The 20844-nt window shown below is 39.9% G+C and overlaps 2 protein-coding genes and 1 long non-coding RNA gene across 17 annotated transcripts in view; 1 reads left to right on the forward strand and 2 right to left on the reverse strand.

Moving 5' to 3' along the window:
- Positions 1 to 347: 347 nt before the first annotated feature.
- Positions 348 to 10490, reverse strand: LOC111329514 (DDB1- and CUL4-associated factor 6). The gene is made up of 12 exons (XM_022934243.2): positions 10292 to 10490; positions 9821 to 9882; positions 8636 to 8728; positions 7805 to 7882; positions 7002 to 7106; positions 6330 to 6443; positions 5020 to 5237; positions 3233 to 4460; positions 2628 to 2784; positions 2425 to 2510; positions 2187 to 2292; positions 348 to 1557 (listed from the first exon to the last, which is right to left on the reverse strand). The coding sequence occupies exons 1-12, from the start codon at positions 10377 to 10379 to the stop codon at positions 1508 to 1510; spliced, it is 2385 nt and encodes a 794-aa protein (XP_022789978.2). The 5' UTR covers positions 10380 to 10490; the 3' UTR covers positions 348 to 1507.
- Positions 10491 to 12605: 2115 nt separating this feature from the next.
- LOC111328849 (uncharacterized) overlaps positions 12606 to 20844 on the forward strand; it is a 33710-nt gene continuing 25471 nt past the window's right edge. For 14 of the 15 annotated variants that reach the window (XM_088731922.1, XM_088731924.1, XM_088731927.1 and 11 more), the window contains exons 1-3: positions 12606 to 12727; positions 19393 to 19450; positions 19909 to 20100. In XM_088731922.1, the coding sequence (XP_088588048.1) occupies positions 19414 to 19450; positions 19909 to 20100 (229 nt within the window). In that variant the 5' untranslated portion in view covers positions 12606 to 12727; positions 19393 to 19413. Of the gene's footprint in view, positions 12728 to 16699; positions 16971 to 19392; positions 19451 to 19908; positions 20101 to 20844 lie in introns of those variants that run through there. The other variant, XM_088731923.1, reaches the window with a different exon arrangement.
- LOC148725870 (uncharacterized) lies at positions 16654 to 19375 on the reverse strand. Its single transcript, XR_015991264.1, has 2 exons — positions 18681 to 19375; positions 16654 to 17293 (listed from the first exon to the last, which is right to left on the reverse strand). It is a non-coding gene; the product is annotated as an uncharacterized LOC148725870 (long non-coding RNA).

Raw genomic sequence — 20844 nt, forward strand, 5'->3', positions numbered from 1 at the left:
GAAATGCAGCTTTCGAAGCGATCAGCATCCGCGGCACAGATTTGGTGTGCCAGGGAGTAACCGTCACGCTGTTTGCTCCACGCTGATTGGATGATGGCAAACAATGCCCGATTACAAATGCCTCATGTGGGAGTGGAGTCAGGGGGATATTTGCGCCACCGATTCATCTATTGACTAGCCTGGTGTGAGCCGTCGTATCGGAAAAAGGAAACAATAAACACTTATGACTTTTCTTCGAGAAACAGGTTATTTTGTTGAGAATCGAAGGAAAAAAATGAACAGCTTTCTGAGGGACCAGACGATAAGTGATTCGTTTTGACTCGAAGAGGAATTTGGGGGACGCAATGTGAAAGCAAAACGAACATTTCTTGATAAATTACATGTTAGCACTTGCGAGGGCAAAACACTACAATGCTAAAATGTCACGCCACCTTCAATCACGCTTTATTTACGTGCATCAGCGGTTGTAGATCAACATTGCATTGTTATCCTCTAACGCCATTTTGCTTGCTCAACGACTTTTGACAGGAAATAGTTTCTTTTGTGAATTTCACGTGACCCCAAAGTAACCAATTAGAGTATGTGCTGTTGGGGACTGAATATACCAGTTATGTAACAATGAAAATGAATATTCGCCTTTCCCCAACTTCTACCCCCACCATCGCCCCCATTTCCAAATCAAACATCGCCGGTTGAGTAAACGATTGCGAGCTGGTTAACGTGAAGTCGCCCTACTGAGGAGCGACACTGCAGGCTAAAGCAAGGGTAACTTTCCCTTCCAGTCTCAAACCACAACATACTCAGTTTAAAATATCTACAGTATGTACAAACTTTCATAAATTTACACAACCTTTTTCATCTTGTTTACAAACTATTTACAGACCTACCATCGATAATGATTGATTATGGCAAAGTAACCTTTTAATCTATAAATGCTCCGGTCATTGCACGAGCTAGTATCATCAAAATAGTACATCAAAGCCAACTCCTTTCTATCTAGATCGACAGAAAAAACAATTACCCCTGACAAACAAAGGCTTCGCTGCACTTAAATAACTCAGGCTCTGCAGATGAAATCTGGAAGATATAGAACTCCTCATAATTGCTAAAAAGGAACAAACTGCGCGATAAAGCGTTCGAAGAGAAAATCTTTCCAAAATTTCACTCAATAGTGTTCCTGATATTGCTTACATTGTAACGAACCAAACAAAACGCAAGTTTAGAAAAGCTCTCTGCTCTTGTTACGAAGAAGGGCTAGTATAGAACGTTTCGAAAGAAACTGGCTGTAATTTTCTCAGCGTCAAACATGCAAAAAAAAAAATACTGTTTTCTTCTTTCAAGAAAAAGTGATATTTCCCATCGGATTAACATAAAACCCATTTGTCATATTGAAGTGACAAACACTGCCCAATTTAATATTTACATCAAAAAGTCGAAGTATAACGACTCGACAAGAATCAGATGGGTTGCGTGATAGTTTAGTGACCAGCACTGCACGTCACACAGTTCAATCGTCACTCAAATCAGAGTCGGTTTCATCATCTTGAGTCCGCTGACCTGTAACGTGAAGAGAAAATATACCATAAATACCATATCTGTTCGTGATACAAAGAGAAGATCGTCTGGCATTTCAAGTAAACTTCAATAACCTCCTAACTGGTAAAAAAAAAAAATTGACGTGATATTCTTCACCAGTGGAGTCTCATCAATCATGTGACTGGTGGCAATATTTGTGATCATAAAATAACTAAGTACGCGCGCTCTCATATGTCGATAGATGTGTTGGGACCGCGTCTGGGATTTTGCAGTACCTTCTTGACTTTTCCCAAATCCCCTTCGTGTTTGGAAGAGGCTATTTAAAAACGGAAAATGTCATATTGCTAAATAGCAACAGAAAAAAACCTGTATAGTAATTATTAGCCTACAAGCAAGCGCTCATCAAGAGCGCTTCGGCACGTGCATTTTCTTCGCCTACCGGAACGTATGATTATATGAAGCTTTGAGCAACACGAGCTAACGAGAAGTCTGCAAGAATTCCGGTACTGATTATTTATTAGTGCCGGGCCCACGCCAAACTTGTTCTAGACTCGCCTCAAATCTTCCCGCAAGCGGAGTCACGCATAGGCTGCAGCACTAACAATGACGGCCTGCCCGCAGCCTAACTAATTGTAGCCTTGAAAACCTACCAAACCTGGCGTGATTCAGAGAGGCCAGCATACGTATCATGAAAGAGGCCGGTACTGTTATGGTGTCCCTACTCTCCTCCAACATCTTTTCATTGCGGCCAATTATCTTCAAAGAGAACAATATTTAACGTAATTACACAAGAAGCAAGAGTCCTAAGTCTTAAAACTTTAATCAACAGTTCCACAAGAGACGTTTTCATCGTTGTACAACGACAAAAAACCGAAATTGCACACAAACCTCATCTTTGTCTTTAGGTTCCATAGGTTCCTTAGCAGAAGGTGTCCAAAGTTTGATATCATAGTCAATTCCACTTGATGCCAAAACTGTTGAAACAAATGTGTAGTTGAATGACCTAAATCTCACTCTCTCATTCTTATCTGTTACAGAAGGCACAAAAGGAGGCAAAAGACGTGTATAGATCAGTGTAATAGATGACTTACTTGGGTCAAATGGGTGTGGCTGAACACAGTTGACTACGTGTTTATCACCTTGAAGAATCATCACCAGTTCGGCACTGTATTTTTCCCAGATGAAGATTCGACCACAATCACTTCCACTGAGAACGTATTCATCGCCCCAAAAGTTAGCCTCCTTGATCTACAGAGCATAAGCAAGCAAAGTTAAGATTCTAATTTTCTGTCCTAAAAGTAGTTTGAATGATTCTGGTTTGGTCTTTCTATTCAGAACTCCTAAATAAATCACTGCCTAATTTTCGTGAGTGAGAAACGCACTGGACTAATGGTCAGCACAATGTATTGGACTTCAAATCGAGATATCTTCATTAACAACCTGGTCGAGTCATTGTGTTAGCACAACGGTCACAAACAACTTCGCATGTGCGCACGTTGTATTGGCGAGGTGACGTGCTATATAGCGTGCTATGTAGCGGTCAGGACCAAATTGTCTTACTGAGGTACAGTGGTGTTCAGGACTTCTCTTGCGTGCTTATCGAGAGGCCTACGCGTTCCACAAGCTTAAAATTCAACCTAGGTGTTAATTTCATTTCCTTTTATGTTACAAAAGTAAATGTGCAAGCTTCACTAACCATTGTTCGTGCATTTCGATGGCCCTTGTAGACTCGTGTCATTTCAGGAATCCACAGATCCTTTCCTTCACACTCCACACTCGACTTTGCCTTCTTATGGAGTCTATAAACGCGCTGAATACGAGTAGCTGCCGAGGTGTGTTCCGGAAGAACAACGCTTTCATCGCCACTTGCGCCTGAATTACGTTCGCCTCTTGGTTCCTCGCTTGGCGCGGGATTCGCGTGCGTGCGGCTTGAGGGGGTGGTTTCTTGCGTGGCCAGTGAAGAACTTTCCTCACAGGTAGAAGTTTTTCCCTCGTAACTTGAGCTCCCAGCTCCAATATTGTCAACAGGTTCTGTCCTTTTCACATTTTTTGATTTCTTTTGTAGTCTCTTATTCGTTGTTTTTGAAGAGTTCAAATGTGAGTCTCTCAAATCAGACTGGTCCGCTTGTTCAGACAATTGATGGCCACTCAGCCCATTGTCAGCGCCTTTACTTTCGTTTTCAATGGTTGAGCTTTCGCATGATTCTGTATTATTTTCAGCTGCAGCTGCTATAGTATCATTGATACAAGTTGTCCATTCAGTAGTTCTAGTAACATTTTCAGATTCCTTTTCAGAGTGCGGGATAAGCTCAACAGATGTGGTGCTTGAAACGTTTAGTCTCTCCTGGCCAGCATCTTCTACACTCGCCCCTGGTTCCGACTCCATTTCCACTAAAGCTTCACCTGATTCACTTACCCTCGCTCCCCTCCTACTTTGGGTAGCCTCGGAATTCTGCTCACGACTCCGACGTCTCTTCGGCTCCTCTCCGAACACGCCCGATGTCCCACTCGACTCTGACGAGCTACTAGACATATGAGACGGCGGCGACGAAGACATCGACGAAGATGATGTTGTAGATGACACTGACGTTGAGCGCGACGACGATGTCCGCGCTCTATGACGCTGTCCAGCGCGAAACGATTCTTCAAGCCAGCGTGCAAACATATCAGACATGCGTTGCATGAGGGAATTCTCCGGCGAGGGGTGTTCACTTTCAGGCCTAGCATTGGGGCCTGTATCTGACCAGTCTCCTCGCAGGCGCAGACGTTTCAGTGGTGGTACATTCCGATGACCGTTGCTACCGTTCGAGTATCCATCCTCCGAGTCATCGTCGTGGATTGAACGATGCTGTTTGCTTCCTCGTAACGTAAATAGGTAGACGTAATCAGCACAGTAACTTACAAGGAGTTCACTACCATCAGGGCTGGAAAAGGAAGAGCACAGATTAGGACTACCACTCGCGTTGAAATAATATGTAGTCTCCCCGGCCCTTCAGTAAGCAAGTATCACGAAAATTATTCTCAAAATATTAAAAAATTTCGTATGCTTATCAAAATCCCCGAAATATTTCACACAAGATCCCCACAAGACTCCTCCACTAAATTGTTGAAAGTAATCCTTTGGAAAGTTGACAATTGGTGAAAACAATTTTTTTTTAAGTAGAAGTAATTTTCGAATTACATCTTCCGTCTGGCTCCATATCTAATGTTTCATGGCAAGCTAGAACATATGATCTGATATAATCCAAAATAGAGACAAGATAAAAATTTGGAGTAACTGCAGAATACCCTGCCACTCATTTACGTGTCATTTAAAAAGAATAGCCTCTATTGTGTTATCTTCGTTCTTCACAAAACCGAAACAACTCATAACAGTAACTTGTGATCATAGACTTAAACTTTTGATTTACATTTACCAAAAGATCATAACATTTTTAGCAAGCTTGATTAGGACTACATGCTTCTCATAAACAGTTTCCACACCTGTAATGAAGTGAAGTAACACGACATGTTCTACCATTGAGTGAATCTGGTCTAAACTGACAGAACATCCCATTCATCTTGTTTGAACTGCTACTGCTCAGTGCACGTCTATCAAACACTCGCACAGTGCTATCTTCACAGCCAACACCCAGGTGGTATGGCATGATAGGATTCAAATTAATGGATGTGATTGCTTTACCACAGTCAATCAGAATGTCCTGTGTTATAAAAAGTAAATAAAAAAAAGTAAATTTAAAAAAGATGTGAGGGATTCCCCACACACAGTAGTACAAATCAGTGACTCCACATAGCAATTTTACTGAGACCTCCTAACCATAAATCAATTCATCATTTTTGGCCACAATGGTATAGATTTATGCAAGTCTACATTAACATAAACACATTAAAATATCAAATAATCATGAATTGACATAGTGGTTTAAAAACCCCAAACTAGCAGGAGGCAGGCCAGTTGGCTATAAACAAAGCACAGCAGGGGAGTTGAACTTGGGGCAACCAAGAATAAATCCAGTAAGCAGCAAGGTGGAGGGCTTGGACCCAGGACCATCAGATTACAAGCCAAGTCTCAAAACCACTCCAGCTACACTGCCACACTGCAATCCAGTTTTCCATTTTAGTTTTATCTTAGATCTACATTCTTTTCCCCTTAGTTTCAAGCTCTTTTTCTCACATTGCAAGAAAAGGTAATCAAAAATTTCAACCCCTTTTTCAAAATAAATGAAATCCAGTTGTTTTGCAGAATTGGCTGCATCTAACCAAAAATCGCTTCCTTCACATAATTCATGAGAAGTATTTCATGATCCAAGTGCTGGGGAAAGCTTTCAGTTTTGTTTTTTTGGCAAAGCAAGTTTTATACAACAAATTTAATCTTCAAAAGATTACAAATTAACCCACATAATAAGCCGGTGTTTGCTGTTTTGAGTGAGTTTTAAGAAATCCTGTATAATTTACCTCCTGGTTAAATGTGCATTTGGCCACATAAATTTCACTAATTTTGTGGAAATAGACACAGGCAGATGGTAAATTTTAGGCTTGCTAATGTGAAAGAGTAAGATGTTTTATTGTCTTCTAAAGAATTTGACAGAATCCAAAGGTCTTTGATTCAATTCCCTCCTTAGGACTAAGATTTTTTTCCTAGTCCCATGCTCATCACAAGATACCAAAACATCTTTCTCAAAAAAATGTCCTTATGTCTGAATAAAGGTAATGTGGAACACATTCCATTGATCTTAACTAAGATACTAGTGAAAAATTTTCATGGTAGTAAATTTCTGTAACCTAACAACTACCTCTTTACAATCTCGGCACAAACACTTTGTCTTGGTACGCAAGTCAAACAGTCTGACTGTGCCATCCTCTCCACAGCTTAGGAAGGTGTTAGGATCCCCAGGAGTTGTAATTACCTAGCGTAAAAACAATCAAATAACTGAGATAATTTAGAAGTACAATGTACATTATAAAATATTATACCATAAACTGCCACATATACTGTATGCTCCCCCCCTCTCCCTCTTCCTGTTATAGGGCCATCTAGGTGTGACTGAAAAAATACGTCTGGTAATATAAGCCCGCCTGGATATAAGCCCCTCTGGTTTTTCCTGTTTTGAGAGATACAAACTCAAAACTACTTCAAATAGAAAATTCCAAAAATATTGTGGACATCCCTTTAATTATCAAAGATGACTTTGAGGGAACAGTCCAAAAATTTCATTATGTTCCAGTTTTGATCATGTGTATGTTTTAATTCTGTTCCAAATTTATTGAAATGACATCAGTCTGTTATGATATTTTAAGGCTTAGTTAGAAACCAGTAAATGGAAAAACTATTATGATAAGCTCTTCTGTAGTTTGTTTCAAAGTGCTTTTTCCACAAAAGTATTCTGGTTGTAAGTCTCCTCATATATATGGTAAGGAAATCCTGTTTAAAGACAACACTGAACTTGGAGCCTTGTGTACTGTACCTCATAAGTGGTTCCTGCATGGCAATTAAACTGAAACTGTCCATGGGCTGTTTCTCTGTTGAGATCTGTAAAGTGAATCATTCCATCTCCAGCACAGGACACTATCTGTTGGTGCACACAACATGTGTATACATTACAAATAAGTTATCTTATTTGATATTGATCAAATGGCTTCTGATAATTGTTTGCTTGATCAAATGCCTCTGAAGCTTTTATAACTGGTATGCACTTTCTAGACTGGTTTTCTCTCTGTTTGAAGCTTTAATGGCTCAGTCAGGGCTTACAGTCTGATAGATGTCACATAGACTTCATAGCTCAGTTGGCATCAGGTTTGAATCGGACCAAAGCGTGAAATTTTTCAGGCTACCTATTTGCAACAACTTGAGTGGAAGGATCATTATTCCACTTGAATTTACAACCATAGGTCAAATCAAGTTTATTTCAATAAAAATTATGATCAGATTCCTCCACCAGAAGAAAAAAACCTCTAAAATTTGCCTGACCCTCCTAAAGAGTGGTTTTGTAGCTCAGTTGGTAGTAGCAGCCAACTAGTATCTGTGAGGTGCAGGTTTGAATCCTGTCAAAGCCTAAATTGCTTGGGCTTTCTTTCTGCAATTACTGATAATACAGTCTTCCTATCAGGATAAAATTACTTTTCTTGACTTTCATTCATGAACAGGTCACATGAAATTTACTTTATCAAATATTGATATTGTCACATAAGGCTGAACAATATAAGGATATAGATAACATCAAAAGAGTTTAAAAGACAGAACTGAAGTTGTCAATTGGAGAACACCTACCCATTTATCTCCTGAACAAGGCAGAAATTTGGCACTGAAAATATTGGCTCTATGACCAGATCTGATGGAATGCAGTAACTGAAAATAAGATGTTACTATAAGTATCAATGCCAAACATTAATAAATAGAGGGGGTAAAAGAATATGTATGAGCTGACTTTCATCACAAGGTAATCTTAGTTCAAGACTTTAAAACTGTTAATTTGTCCACTGCTTCCCAGAATAGACAGAAAACATGCTTCAAAACATGTCCATTTTATAGTAGTATTTTTTTAAAAGACAAGAATTGTAGTTTAAAAAAAAAAAATCTTTGTATAGGATTACACAATTACTGGTGAACCAGTAGTTTCCATTGTGGTCCTTGCAAACAAATGAAACAAATGGTCTAAATTGAACATAACATCATTAAGAACCCCAACCGGTCGGAGGCAAACCAGTTGGCTATTTACAAGCATGGCCAAGGATCTGAACACGGGGCTACTGTGAAACAAATCTAGCGGTCAGGGTGGGACTCGAACCCAGGAGCGGCGGATTACGAGTCCAACACTCTAACCACTCGGCCACACTGCCTCCCTAAATTGCAAGACTTGATGTGCTGAAGGCCTACTGGGAATACTTTCCAATCCTCCTCGTCCTAAATATTTGTCTAAGTTAACTTTAACACAACAAGGACTTAACAGATGTACTTAACAATAACTGTAAACCTCTAACATAAATGTCACAAAATTGTTTGGATCAGACTCTAGACAGTGAGTGCACCATTCAAGATTGAAAAAAAAAATTTTTTTCTAAAGATGCAGATGAGATTATGATATAAAATTGTGCTCTGAACCTTTCTTTTTGTTGGCTGGTAAATGTTAAGACGACAATCATCGGCTCCAGAGAGAAGATAGCTGCCACTCTCATTCCAAGCTATACTATTAACCTACAGAATAAACACATTAGATAAAATAGTATCATCAAATGAGAAACCGCCTCCTGGTTAGCTTTAAACCGCCTCCCAGTTAGCTCAATGGATAGAGTGCTCAGCTGGACTGTTGTGCGGGAGGTCGAGGGTTCAAGCCCTGACTGGACCAACACTCAAGGTCTTAAAATAATTGAGAAAAATATGCTACCTTTCCATAACATCAAATAAATGGTTAGATATTCTAGTCTTCTCGGATAGGGAAGAATAAATGGACGTCCCGTCTCCTGCAGGGTTAGGGGTAGGAGACATTAATTTCCTATGCACGAGATTACTGTGTGGTGGATGTCCTCCCCTGGGGTGGGATGGGTGGATTTACTGGGCCCGTGGTAAGTGGCACAAGCTGTCACATTGTCCCTGTCTGTCGGTGAAGTTAAATAAATTAAATTAAAATTAAATTAGAAAATAAGGAATGTTAAACATGTATGATGAGAGAGTGCCATGAACCTGGAACCATTTACATTTCAGTGGTTGGTGTTTCAACTAAATCCTCTCAAGAAAGCCACAATTTGGTAGAGATTCCAAATCCAAAATTTTCTCGTTGAACCAAGGGAAATGGCAATTTTCATCAACCTTGTCAAAGGCAAAACTAATCCAAGTAAACTCTTAAATCGGTGGCCAATTTACCATTTCAACTTTGTTGATATATCCAAATTGTTTCTTAAATCTTTAGGCTGAAAGAAAAGGCTGAGTCTATTTGGACCTGGTTACAACTGTCAACCTTAAACTCATATGATATACCAGCATAAATTATTATCTCTCCTTCCATTATTATTGCTGAATCAAACATTAAAGTACTGAGAATAAAGGAAAAGATCATAACTTAGCACTTGATTGTCAAACAAATCATCAATAGCATAGCAAATGTACTGAAAGCAGTACACAGAAAATGAATACTGAGAGGGAGAAAGAGGGGGGTAGGGAGGGAAGGGTGGGGGTGTAAATAGACAAGTGCCCTTTCAGTGTAATATATCTGCTTTTTCTTTTCCTTTTCAATTTAAAAAGGAATCACTGTTATCCAGAGACACAATATAAAACTAACTCAAAACTTACACAGCCTTCATGCCCCGTCAGAGCTGTTTCTTTTTGCAAGCACTGCAGCAGATATTTACTTCCTATCCAGGAAATGCGCAAAAAAAGCAAGTAATCATTTGTTAGTACTTAATCTTGAAATCCTTCCAATCAAAAGATTTTCTATCACCTTCATGACTGATATTAGTTCACAGGCATGAAAATTTTTTGAGAATAGCGGAGGACAACCCAGGAAGCCTTTTTATTTTTTCGTCGGAAGCAAAACTGAAAACGTGTGGCTGATTTTCACGGATTTTTTTATCTCCATTTGTACTTTTTTTTTTAATTGGGCAAAACTCGCGGCCGATAAAGAAATATCCTTGGCTACATACAGGAACAAATACTGGAAAAACAGCTAAAACAGCTGAGAGATCAATAGATCTTTCAAATTTAAGCTTAAAATCTTTCCATCGATCCATCAAACAAGATCAGAAACTAGTATTTTGAACATACCTCTGGCCCTCTTCATTGACAAGCCAGGCGGCAAGCCACCATAAACCCTCTGTTGTAAATTGTGATGCAGAGTAGTTCTATTCTGCATGTTTAGGGCGTTAATGAGAAACAGAACTTTATAAACACGACAACAGCGGGTCTAGATAGATGACAGTCAAAATACCGCCATCTTGGATTTAGTGATAGTGTTTAGGTTGTGCGCATGTGTCTGGACCCGTCTCAGGACTCTCAGGACCCCCTTCCAGATGTTGTGCGCCCGCGATTGACTATGGTGCAAAGAGGTCCGCGGCCGGTCTCACGCGTTAACTTTTATCATAACAAGTAGCTAAGCTTCAACGGAAATTGGAAAAGGGTTCGAGTCATCACAAGATGAGGAAAAACTAATCCATGTCAATGATGGATCTCGAGGACAGATCAGGGCGGGATATCAGACCTATGAGCTTTCTTGGTATTTTCCTGACACTAACATTCATTCTTGCAAATGACAAGTTCGCCAAATAACAGACTAAAGCACGCGTTAGTGTGGAACACACTTACAAAAAATTCCACTAATTTTGGGGTGCTCTCTGATAGTCTACCTTGGCTTCTGCTTGAAAAGCAAAAGCATTGACCGGGGTTCACATAACAAACACGGAAATACACAGATCCAAAACATATAACATAACATAACATTTATTCAGGAAGCTAGAACGCAAATGTAAAAAATACATCCTGAAAAGGGAAAATCGTGAGGTTAGCCCTGTATAAAAACAATTTCCCCGTACAATTTGATGACCTATGTCGAAAATCCTCCAGTGAACCTCCAAAGTGGTGGGATCGATGGGCGCCGACGGAGAGAGCTAGCATCATGGAAAGAAAGAGGTTATCTGTGATAACCGTCCCTTTTAAGTTCGTTCCAAAAAGTCCCAAGGCCACGTCTTTTATGATATAGCACCTACATCTCATGGAAACATAATTCTTGACTCGCCATTTTCCGTTACTGAGGGAGGGGTGCTCGTGAGGGGCCTCTCGGCTCCTTTGCATGACGGGATTCTTCTCAAGGGATTCGCTCCTCCTTGAAATAAATGGATATCTGGGCAAGATGTGGTTTTCACGGGTCTCTGCTCTCCCCTCTACGACGAAAATTTTGCTTATGTGCATTTTCGTTGTTATTTGTACGAAGACCAACTCGAACTTTAATGCAATATTCCAACTCAGAGTCAAACCCAATTGCAAACTCAGATTTCGGAATTCTCTGAGGGGGAGGTACCTGACATTTCGGTAAAATGCTTCGCAACACTCAACAATTTTCTATATTTTGATCCGTGAAACCGATTTCCTATAAAATGATGTTATTTCCGAGACCATAGAAATAGAAATAAAGTCACGAGTCGGCTCACGCTTCCAACGCTTGATTAAGTTCCTCAAGAAAAGCGAAGATTCTCGCAGATGAGCTTCAGCTGAAGAAAAGAAGCCTGAGTCAAGCATGGGCTTTTTTCACGAAATTTGCACACTGCGCCGCTGCTTTTTTTTATGTTCTTTAAGGCGGCTCCTTTCCGCAAACGCAATTATCGGCGTATGCATCTGCTTTTTTTACGAGAACGATTCACTCGAAAGGAAAATAGCTTTTATTTCAACATTAATTTCGTTAACGCTAAATTGCGCATTATTTTCCATCCTTTGTTCCAAGGTAAATATATTTGACCAACCATGCGCAAAAAAGAGCGCACAAAATTATTCAGCATTACCGATTTTTTTACAGTCTGATGCACTCTCCGAATAAACACTTCACTACGATTATAATTAATGATTGGGATAAATGACAATGATTTTGCATGCCGTTCAGAGATACAATTTGTAAGAGGTTGCATTTTTTTTAAACTTGATGAAACTTGTTCGTTTGCGATCATGGCGTTTAACGCCATGAAGAATCGCTTTTTCGCGACAAGCCGGAGGAGTACGTTCAGTCTACCCAAAATAGCGCATCTTTTGGCGTAGCTGTTATGGTAGATGGCTCTGGATTTCGCCTCAAAGGGCTTGGCACGTTAATAATTGTAAACAACTGCGGTCTATAGTTTCCATTTACAGTTACCTTGCGCCAAAAGCTCCCGCCAAAAATGACTAAAACTACGCTACAAGAACTTTCCGCAAATTTGTATTTCTTTGTGACTTCTAAAGAAATACGACAATTTTCGCCAAAAGCAAAGCATTTCACGTGAAACTGACTAAGGATTAAGATAAATTTTATCATTCAATGACTTAGGCTAACAGTTTGACTGAGATTTTGTCCGCTTGATTGATTTTCCTTACATGAATTAGCAGAGTTACATAAATTTTCTGTTTGTGTATGTGCCGGAGTAGTTCATAATTCGTCCCATTCCGAATCGACCAGCAAACAGCAAGCGCGCGCCCTTAGAAGCTGTCTTTTGAACACTCAGGGAAACTTTTATCTCATTGGTAGGTGATCTTGAAGAATTTTTCAAGTTATTCGTTTTTTAGTTACCACTCAAGCCAGAAGGTAACGTTAGTGTACTAAATAGCGTTATTATTAATACATAATTTTGTAAGTTCCTTTCATTTGGTTTAACGCAAATTTTAATGACTTCTCTCTCTTCGGTCAAAACTGTATGATAACAAAACGGATAGAGGGAATCAAAAATTAAATTTCTTTGACATTTATTTGTTCTGGATCGGACTTTAAGAGCTGTTCGATGAGTATTTTTGTTTCTGTTTTATTACGATCTTATAGCCAATAGTACTTCTCTCTTATCCAAGCGTGTTCTATACAATTTTTCGGTTCTAAGAAATAAGGCTGATGAAAGCAAAACTCTTTCGATGATTTTACCAGACGAACATGCACTTCAATTTCTCTCGCCAAAATTTATCAGCTTTAAATTAAACTTGTTATGTTTCACTTAGCGCACAGATTTCAAACGGATATTGTTTCCCGCCAATTCCGGCCGCCAATTAACTTTTATTCCACATTATTAGAACGAATGATTTAAGAATATTTACCCCTAGCTGACAAATTGCATTTTCTCCTTCTTTGCATTAAAACTTTTCCAGGTAATAATTATGAACAAATATTTTGTACAACAAAGTATGAAGTAATGATCGAACGATCGAGTTTTCGGTCATTTGAATTGGTAATTAGACTCAAGTACTGAGGCTATTTATGCCTTCTTGATTTGCGTTATTTTGCATGACACAAAATTCAAATCTATAAAACTCTGAAACACAGCGAGCACTGACATATAATTTTGAAAGAAAAAACCGTGTTTCCGTAAATGTGGGCTCTTATTCCAAAGCGAGCTCTCCTTCAATTTTCTGGGTGCTACGCATGCGTTTGTATTGATCCTGTTGGGAGTAATAAGGATTCATGAACACGAAAAGGAGGCAACTATACGCCAGTCACGCTCTTACTTACCGCTCACAGAAACTGCTTGCAACTTAGCTTATTTTCGCAGCAATTTAAGAGGAAAAATATCGTTCACATTCTGCACGGAACATTACCTGCGTTATATACTTCAAACCTGGTGAAGTGGAAACTGTAAAACGGACGGTGTTGGCTTGACTTCGCGAACGAAGATTAAAAAGGTTGTCCACGCTGACGTCGGCTGCAGGCACGTTCGTGGATAAACAGACCGATGCGGGAAAGGCAGATCCGCGGGCAGTATTTGCAGAGAAAGGTGGTGTCAGGAGTGAAGGCGGAGGCGGCGCGGACTTTCCTCCTCTGACGCTTGTCTTTGAGTACCTCACGTCTATCCTTCTCAAATTGAGCAGTGGCTTGGTTGATTGTGTGGCGCCAGGTACCACGGTCTGTAGCCAGGTCAGACCACTCGTTGTTGTCGATGTTGCAGGTGCTGAGTGACTTCTTTAGGCTGTCCTTGAACCTCTTCTTTGGAGCCCCTCTCTCAGGATGTCCGGTGGAGAGTTCACCGTACATGACAATCTTAGGTAGGCGGTGGTCTTCATTTGGGAAACATGACCAGCCCATCGGAGCTGGTGCTTCAGGATCATGGCTTCAATGCTGGGAATCTCGGTCTGCTCCAGGACTTCGACATCGGTGTTGAAGTCACACCAGTGGATGTTGAGGATGGTGCGCAGGCAGCGCTGATGGAAGCGCTCGAGGAGGCGGATGTGGCTGCGGTAAGTTACCCATGTCTCAGAGCCGTAGAGGAGGGTGGTGAGAACGACAGCCCTGTAGACGCGGATCTTTGTTTTGCTTTTCAGGCTCTTGTTGCTCCAGACTCGTTTGTATAGTCTGCCGAAAGAACTATTTGTCTTTGCCAGTCTGTTGTTTATTTCCTTGTCCATCTTAGCGTCGGATGAGAAGTTGCAACCCAAGTAGGTAAACTGCTGGATTGATTTCAGCTCTGTGTCGTCTATGCTGATGGTAAAAACGGATGCTAAAACGGATGGTAATAACGGATGCTAAAACGAATGGTATATTGATGCGAATTTGTTCTTTTAAAGAGAAGCATAATTATGCGTTGTTATCGATTTTTTTTTTTTTAAGCGGGCGATATGGGAAGTTTCTGCTGGGGCCAACCATCAAACGGCTAAATAGCCTACAATTTAATCTCCCTCCATCAACTGTTAAAAATATCTCGACGATTCGACGATTGCATGTTTGCACCGAGTTGATAACGAGACCTGTCGGCTGGCTGTAAATTTAGCGGCTTAAGTTGTTCTTCATCTTACTCCGCACAATTGTACCAAAGATAAAGGAATAACAAATTAAAAGCTTAAAATAGAACAATTTTAGTTTTAGTGCCGAAAGTGATCCGGGAAACGATGTGCACTGCTTTTAGTAGTGCACTACCTTCTATTGGTTTGTCGATAGAAATAAGATAGAGTTATACACAGTTGAATCATTTTCAGCGAGTTACATCTCATTGTAAAAACATTAACGGAGAAGAAATGGCAAAAAAAAAAAACGCCGGAGGATTAGTATAAATTTACTGGCATCGTATCACAAGGGCTGCAGTCAAATAAGCTACGGTATGTCATCGCAATCTATTCCAGCCGTGATCCTGACGAAATAGCGCGTGAAGACAAAAGAACGTCGCGTGACTTACTTTGTATTGTTATTTGAAAAAATATGAGCCTGTTTTGTTTTTTATTTTTTAACAAAATGGTACATTCATGTCGTGAACAAGTAGATTTATTAGCTCCGGATTTCCAGTTGATTCGAGTTTCGCCCCCATCAATTAGACATCTCAAGCCCATAATCTAATTGTTAATTAACCAATCAAAACAGAACCAAATTTTCAAATGATTAGAACAAATTTTTTATTTGCGTAGAGACAGCAGTTAAATGAACACAAACGTGGATATTCCCTGAATAATTTCATATTTAGGGTAAAAGCTATTTTTCTCGAGAATTAGCTGCTACAAATAAATCGTGCGTCTCTCAGTTTTCCACTGTGCAGTGCTGACCTTGGGCTGAAGAAACGAACCGATTAATATTAAGAAGTATTTTTTTTAATCGTGCGGTTTTCAAGAGTGTATAAATCATTTGAAGCGGTCTCTATCGGTTTGTCGGTAGAAACGAGAGAGTGTTTCACACAGCTGAATCATATGTAGCGAGATACATCTAATCGTAACAACATGCAGCAATGGATCGAGAAGAAATAGCCAAAAAAATCGCCGAAAAGAGTTTTTTTCTCGAGAATTAGCTGCTACAAATGATTCGTGCGCCACTCAGTTTTACTGTGTAATGCTGACCTTAGGCTAGAAAAAACTAACCGATTAAATTTGAGAAGCATTTTTTTTAGCGTGCGGTTTTCAAGAGTACATTAATTATTTGAAGCAGTCTCACGGGCATATACCGTCAGTTTTATATCACAAATCTTAACGACTTCACCTCCTTAAAGATATACCCGAACTCCATAGGCAGAATACAATATAAATTTCAATCAATTTTTTTTCTTTAATCTCTTCCTCTGTTTTCTTGTTAGAGACAGCGAAATTTTTAGAACAAATCAGATTAAGTCATATACAAATGCGATCAAAATTTTGCCACCCCCAGAGCGGAATTCTTTCCAAAAACCCCTCAAGGAGTGTCTGATTTTGCAGAGCCCCGTTCGGCATTTGCTGGTCTTTATTTCTATCGGGTAGTTCAATTGACTTTTCATTTTAAACCTCAGAACCACAAACTCCACCAACCAGAAACGTCCGATTATAGTTAGGTAGAAGAAATATTCAGTAAGACTGGAGAAAAACACCCCGTTTTACAGAATATCAAGTTTTGTACGAAATTACAACCTTACTTAATAAGTTTTCGAGCGTTTAAGGAGTTTGACGAGTGACAAAAAAGAATATTTCCGTTGCTAATCCTTTTACCTGTCAACAAAGGTTCGATTCACCAGCACGAAATGTATGGAAAGTATTTTTTAATACGAGTAACTGTAGTGTAATCATATTAAAAATGCGTCGGCGGCGGCGGAAACGGATGTTCCTCGAAGAGTCAGACAGGATTCCGCTCTTCATTTCAAGAAGCCAGTTTATGCCCAGTGGCGAGGACGGTGAAATCTTCTCAGCAAAGTATAGCATAATCATCCGGTCTGCGATCAACAGGTGCCTCTTTCCTTGAAAACTGAGCGGAAAATAGAGACAACCTCGGCGGATTTAAAAAAAAAAAAGAGAGATCTAATTGTAATTGGATCGAAGAAGACAAATACCAGAGGCACACAAGGTATTCTATAATATTATTCACGGAAACAACTCTCCGTAGTCTTCATCAGGGGACAGTTCCAGCTAAAAATCGTTAAACTTCTTACACGTATCTTGAAACTGAGCAGCATTTTTTTAGCGGAAACAAGCTTCTGATACTTCATTATTGTAAATTATATTTGTCGGGTGGGAGAGGGATTAGGAGAACCCTTGCCTATCCCTTCCCCATTGGTACAGGACATAGCAGGCATGTTAGGCGCATAGAGGGATGTCAGGGATGTTTCTTTATCTTCTTGTCAATGAACGGTGGCGTTTTCCATCAGTACTTTTCTTGGTAAAGAAGTCCTAAAAGAAAAAAAATTTAAATGAATATCTGATCAAAATTTCTAGATGGGTAAAGCTATTGATAATTGCTCCGTCACGGCGCCTCTGTGCAAATGTAAGGAAAATCTCGATTAAAAAGAATATTTAGTCAGTTTTCTTACGGTATAGATATTCCGCATAGAAATTAGCAATTATATTTGTCGTGCATGTCGGTGGGGGTCAGGCAGCGCACTACCTACCCCTCCCCCATCACACTCTTGCTGTTCCAGTAAAGGATATAGGAACTTTAGTGAAGTATCGCATTGAAAAATACTGTTTTACTCGCATAACTCGACGAAAAAAAAACTCAATCGAAAAAAGATATACCAAATGTACTTAGTATTTCCCAATTCTCTTGCGTTATCTGCCGACAGGACTAATACAGAGTTGTTTGTGACAAAAAAATTCCAAAAATTTTGATCAAAACCGAAAACCACATCCAAAACTGTGAAAACCGATAGATTTTCACATCCCGGTTATTAAAACCCTGATCGATCCGATACAGTGGTGACAAGTGGAGCATACAGAGTAAACTACACTAATTTCATTACAGTATTTGTGAATGACATGGACTTGGCATTCGTATCTTCTAGTATATGCTTACATTATAGGCTTAATTTCAGCTGCTCTCGCGAGGTCCAGTAAGAGTGAATCGCCCTGAAACTCTCCTTTTTTTCATTTTCGTTGCTTCCCCGCCATGGAACAGACGCCCATAGTTAGTCATAATCTCCCTCACCGATCGCGAATTTCCAATTTATCATAGGTGCAGATATCGCGTATTCTAAGTGTATAAGGACTATAAGTCTTCTATAAGTCTGTATTGCCCTAAACGAGCCATATATTATATGCATAGCAGGGGTGTAGCATGAGATTTCGAAGGTGTATGCACAGAAGCGGAAATTGGGAGCGCCGAAGGTGCCCCAGACTAGGAGGGACTGGGGGCATGCTCCCCCAGAAAATTTTGCAATTTAGCGTCTCGGAAATGCCATTTCGAACTATTTCCGCCGAACGTTTATAAATAAATTTTATAAATAAATGCGACGGAAAATGCAGTAGTTAGTTGTTTATTTACCCATCTCTACAGTTTTAAAGCTAAAAGGTTCGTTGGCTTCCTAAAATATATATAATGCATCAAAAATATATGTAATGGATTAATGAAAAGGCACTGGAGAAAAAAACACACGCGCTAGTATAATTCGAACTTTAAAATCGGTCCTATTTTATGGTAACTGTGACAAATGTTATAAGGGAATGAAATAAAAGTTTTCCCGATTTCAGCTGTACGCACGGGCGTACGTGCGTATATGGACGCTACTCCCTCTGTATAGGGTATTGTAATGTAGATAATGACATTGGTATGGTAACTTACCAAACACAACACTGTTTTTCTGCTTGTGCAGGCTTCTCTCTTCCTCTCTTACTTTGCATCTAAACTTGTTTTCCTTCCTTCGTAAAAAAACACCACACAATCCACAGTTGCTTCTTGAGGTCCTTGACCTTCTTCCGTTGCCGGCACGTTTGACACGTTGGAAGACATGGTTCGCAAAATGATCGACCTTAACCTAAGTGCTCCTCATTGCAAGGTCAAAGTTTTGGGCGTCATTCAAGATGCGTGAACACCCACGGATGGTCAAAGTCTTAGGCGTCATTCAAGACGTGTAAACCCCCTAGGGATCCCTACGATATTTCAATTGGTTTGTCACGCATTCCTCTCAATAACATTTGCGTTTAGCGGCTATTCGAGATCAATGGAGGGGCGTGATTGCCGCTCAGATCGAAGAGAAACCGAAACCTAAATAGGTCAAATAGGAAAAACCGAAAACTACACCGGATATCAAATCCGAAAACCCGTTAGTATTTTTCGCGAAAACCGAAAACCAAATGCTTTAAAACGGAAAATCCGCAAACTGCAGTGAATACCAAAACCAAAAAACCGACGTTTTTTAGCACAAAAACCGAAAAACCGATCTAAAAAAATTTGCCAAAAATCCCAATGTCCCCGTCTTATTATCATCATCATATTTTAGACATACAACGTCTCGTTATTAAATCAAAATACTAAAAGTACTTGATTTTTTTAGATTCAGATCCCTGGAGAAATCATGTTATTAGCTTATATCGTTGTCCTGTATGGAGCAGGTAGGGAAGAGTATGTAATTGAAATATAAAATTTTCATTAAGTATGAGGAAATGCTTTATTTTCTCTGCTTAAATATAATCTTTGGACTTCGTTTTCGCCGACTCTTTCCCAGACCCTTCTTCTCTCTCTTTGAGATTTAAATCTCTAGAAGTGTATGATAATGGGTGGGAACGAGTCATAAAGCCCGAAACGAAGGGTACGGCAGGAAAGCGCAACTATCTTGGGGGCACTTATCCCAGAAACGACTGCGATGACGACTCTTGTGAGGCATGACCTTGAGGCACGTTCCATTGGTATGCTGCAACGAAGCTATTTAGAATCTGACAAGGAGAAACGGATTGAAAACTTTTACTTAAGATCCTCTCCCACGCTCCCACCCCCACAAAGTGAAGAAAAAAGATCAAAAGTTTAATATTCTTTCTAACAAGATGTATCCATTTCTCTCCCCGACTCGAAGGCAACTGGATAGTGCACGGTGAGACTTATGGTCCTTGGAGTGATTGGTCCCCATGTAGTGTTCAAGTAGGGGAGGGATTCATGACAAGAAACCGTGACTGTATTGTGGAGGATTGCCCTTCACCTGGAGAGTACATAGACTATATGAAATGCTTTGTGAAGCCGTGCCCTTGTGAATGTCCTACCGCTACAGGTAATTGACTCACAGAAAGTGATTTGACCTTTTGCTCGGTTGAATGAATGATCAGAGCCGTGAGCCGACTGACCAAGTGTTCTGACAGACTAGCCGACCAACTGACCAAAAAACCAACTGAATGACTAGCTGACTGACTGGATGATCAACTGATCAACCGCCTTAACCGACGAAATCATAGACAAGCAGACTAACTCACTAGCTGATAAACTGAACGACTAAGTGACACATCGACTGATTGAGTAATCTGTTAATCAGTTATATAAAATGAATAATTGACTACCGAGCTGACTAACAGACGTATTGACTAGATAATTAGCTGACTTCATGATTCGCTGACTGGCCGGCCCGATGATTGACTAATCAGCAGAATGACCGGCTGACTGGCTGACTGGCTGACCAAGTGATAGAAAGAAAAAAAATGCAACTACGGTCATAATTATGTTACATGAAAGTTTCGGTAAATGTGACCTGTTTTATGTGACGTGTTTAAATATCTGATCTGCAGAAGGACCAGGAACAAAGGCGCCACAAACTGAAAGGAGTTACTTACTTTTATATTCACAACTTTATTTAGCTCTAATAAAATGTCTGAGTTCTGATCGACCCTGCAAGAATGGATTTTTCACGTGATTGGTGTAAGATACCTTCTAAAAACCGTCTAATAACGACGTTTTGTAACTGATCTGTGATTGGACACACTTAAAGATGACTATCACGAGCGTGTTCTTTTATCGCACATAA

The sequence above is a fragment of the Stylophora pistillata genome, chromosome 8 (genome assembly GCF_964205215.1).
Source record: "Stylophora pistillata chromosome 8, jaStyPist1.2, whole genome shotgun sequence".
NCBI classification, from domain to species: Eukaryota; Metazoa; Cnidaria; class Anthozoa; order Scleractinia; family Pocilloporidae; genus Stylophora; species Stylophora pistillata.

Coding starts and splice junctions, on each gene's coding strand:
- LOC111329514 (XM_022934243.2), bottom strand. CDS start 10,379: ATGCAGAATAGAACTACTCTGCATCACAATTTACAACAGAGGGTTTAT. Junction 9,883..10,291: donor GTCAATGAAGAGGGCCAGAG/GTATGTTCAAAA, acceptor TTTCCTGGATAG/GAAGTAAATATCTGCTGCAG. Junction 2,785..3,232: donor ATCGAAATGCACGAACAATG/GTTAGTGAAGCT, acceptor TATGCTCTGTAG/ATCAAGGAGGCTAACTTTTG.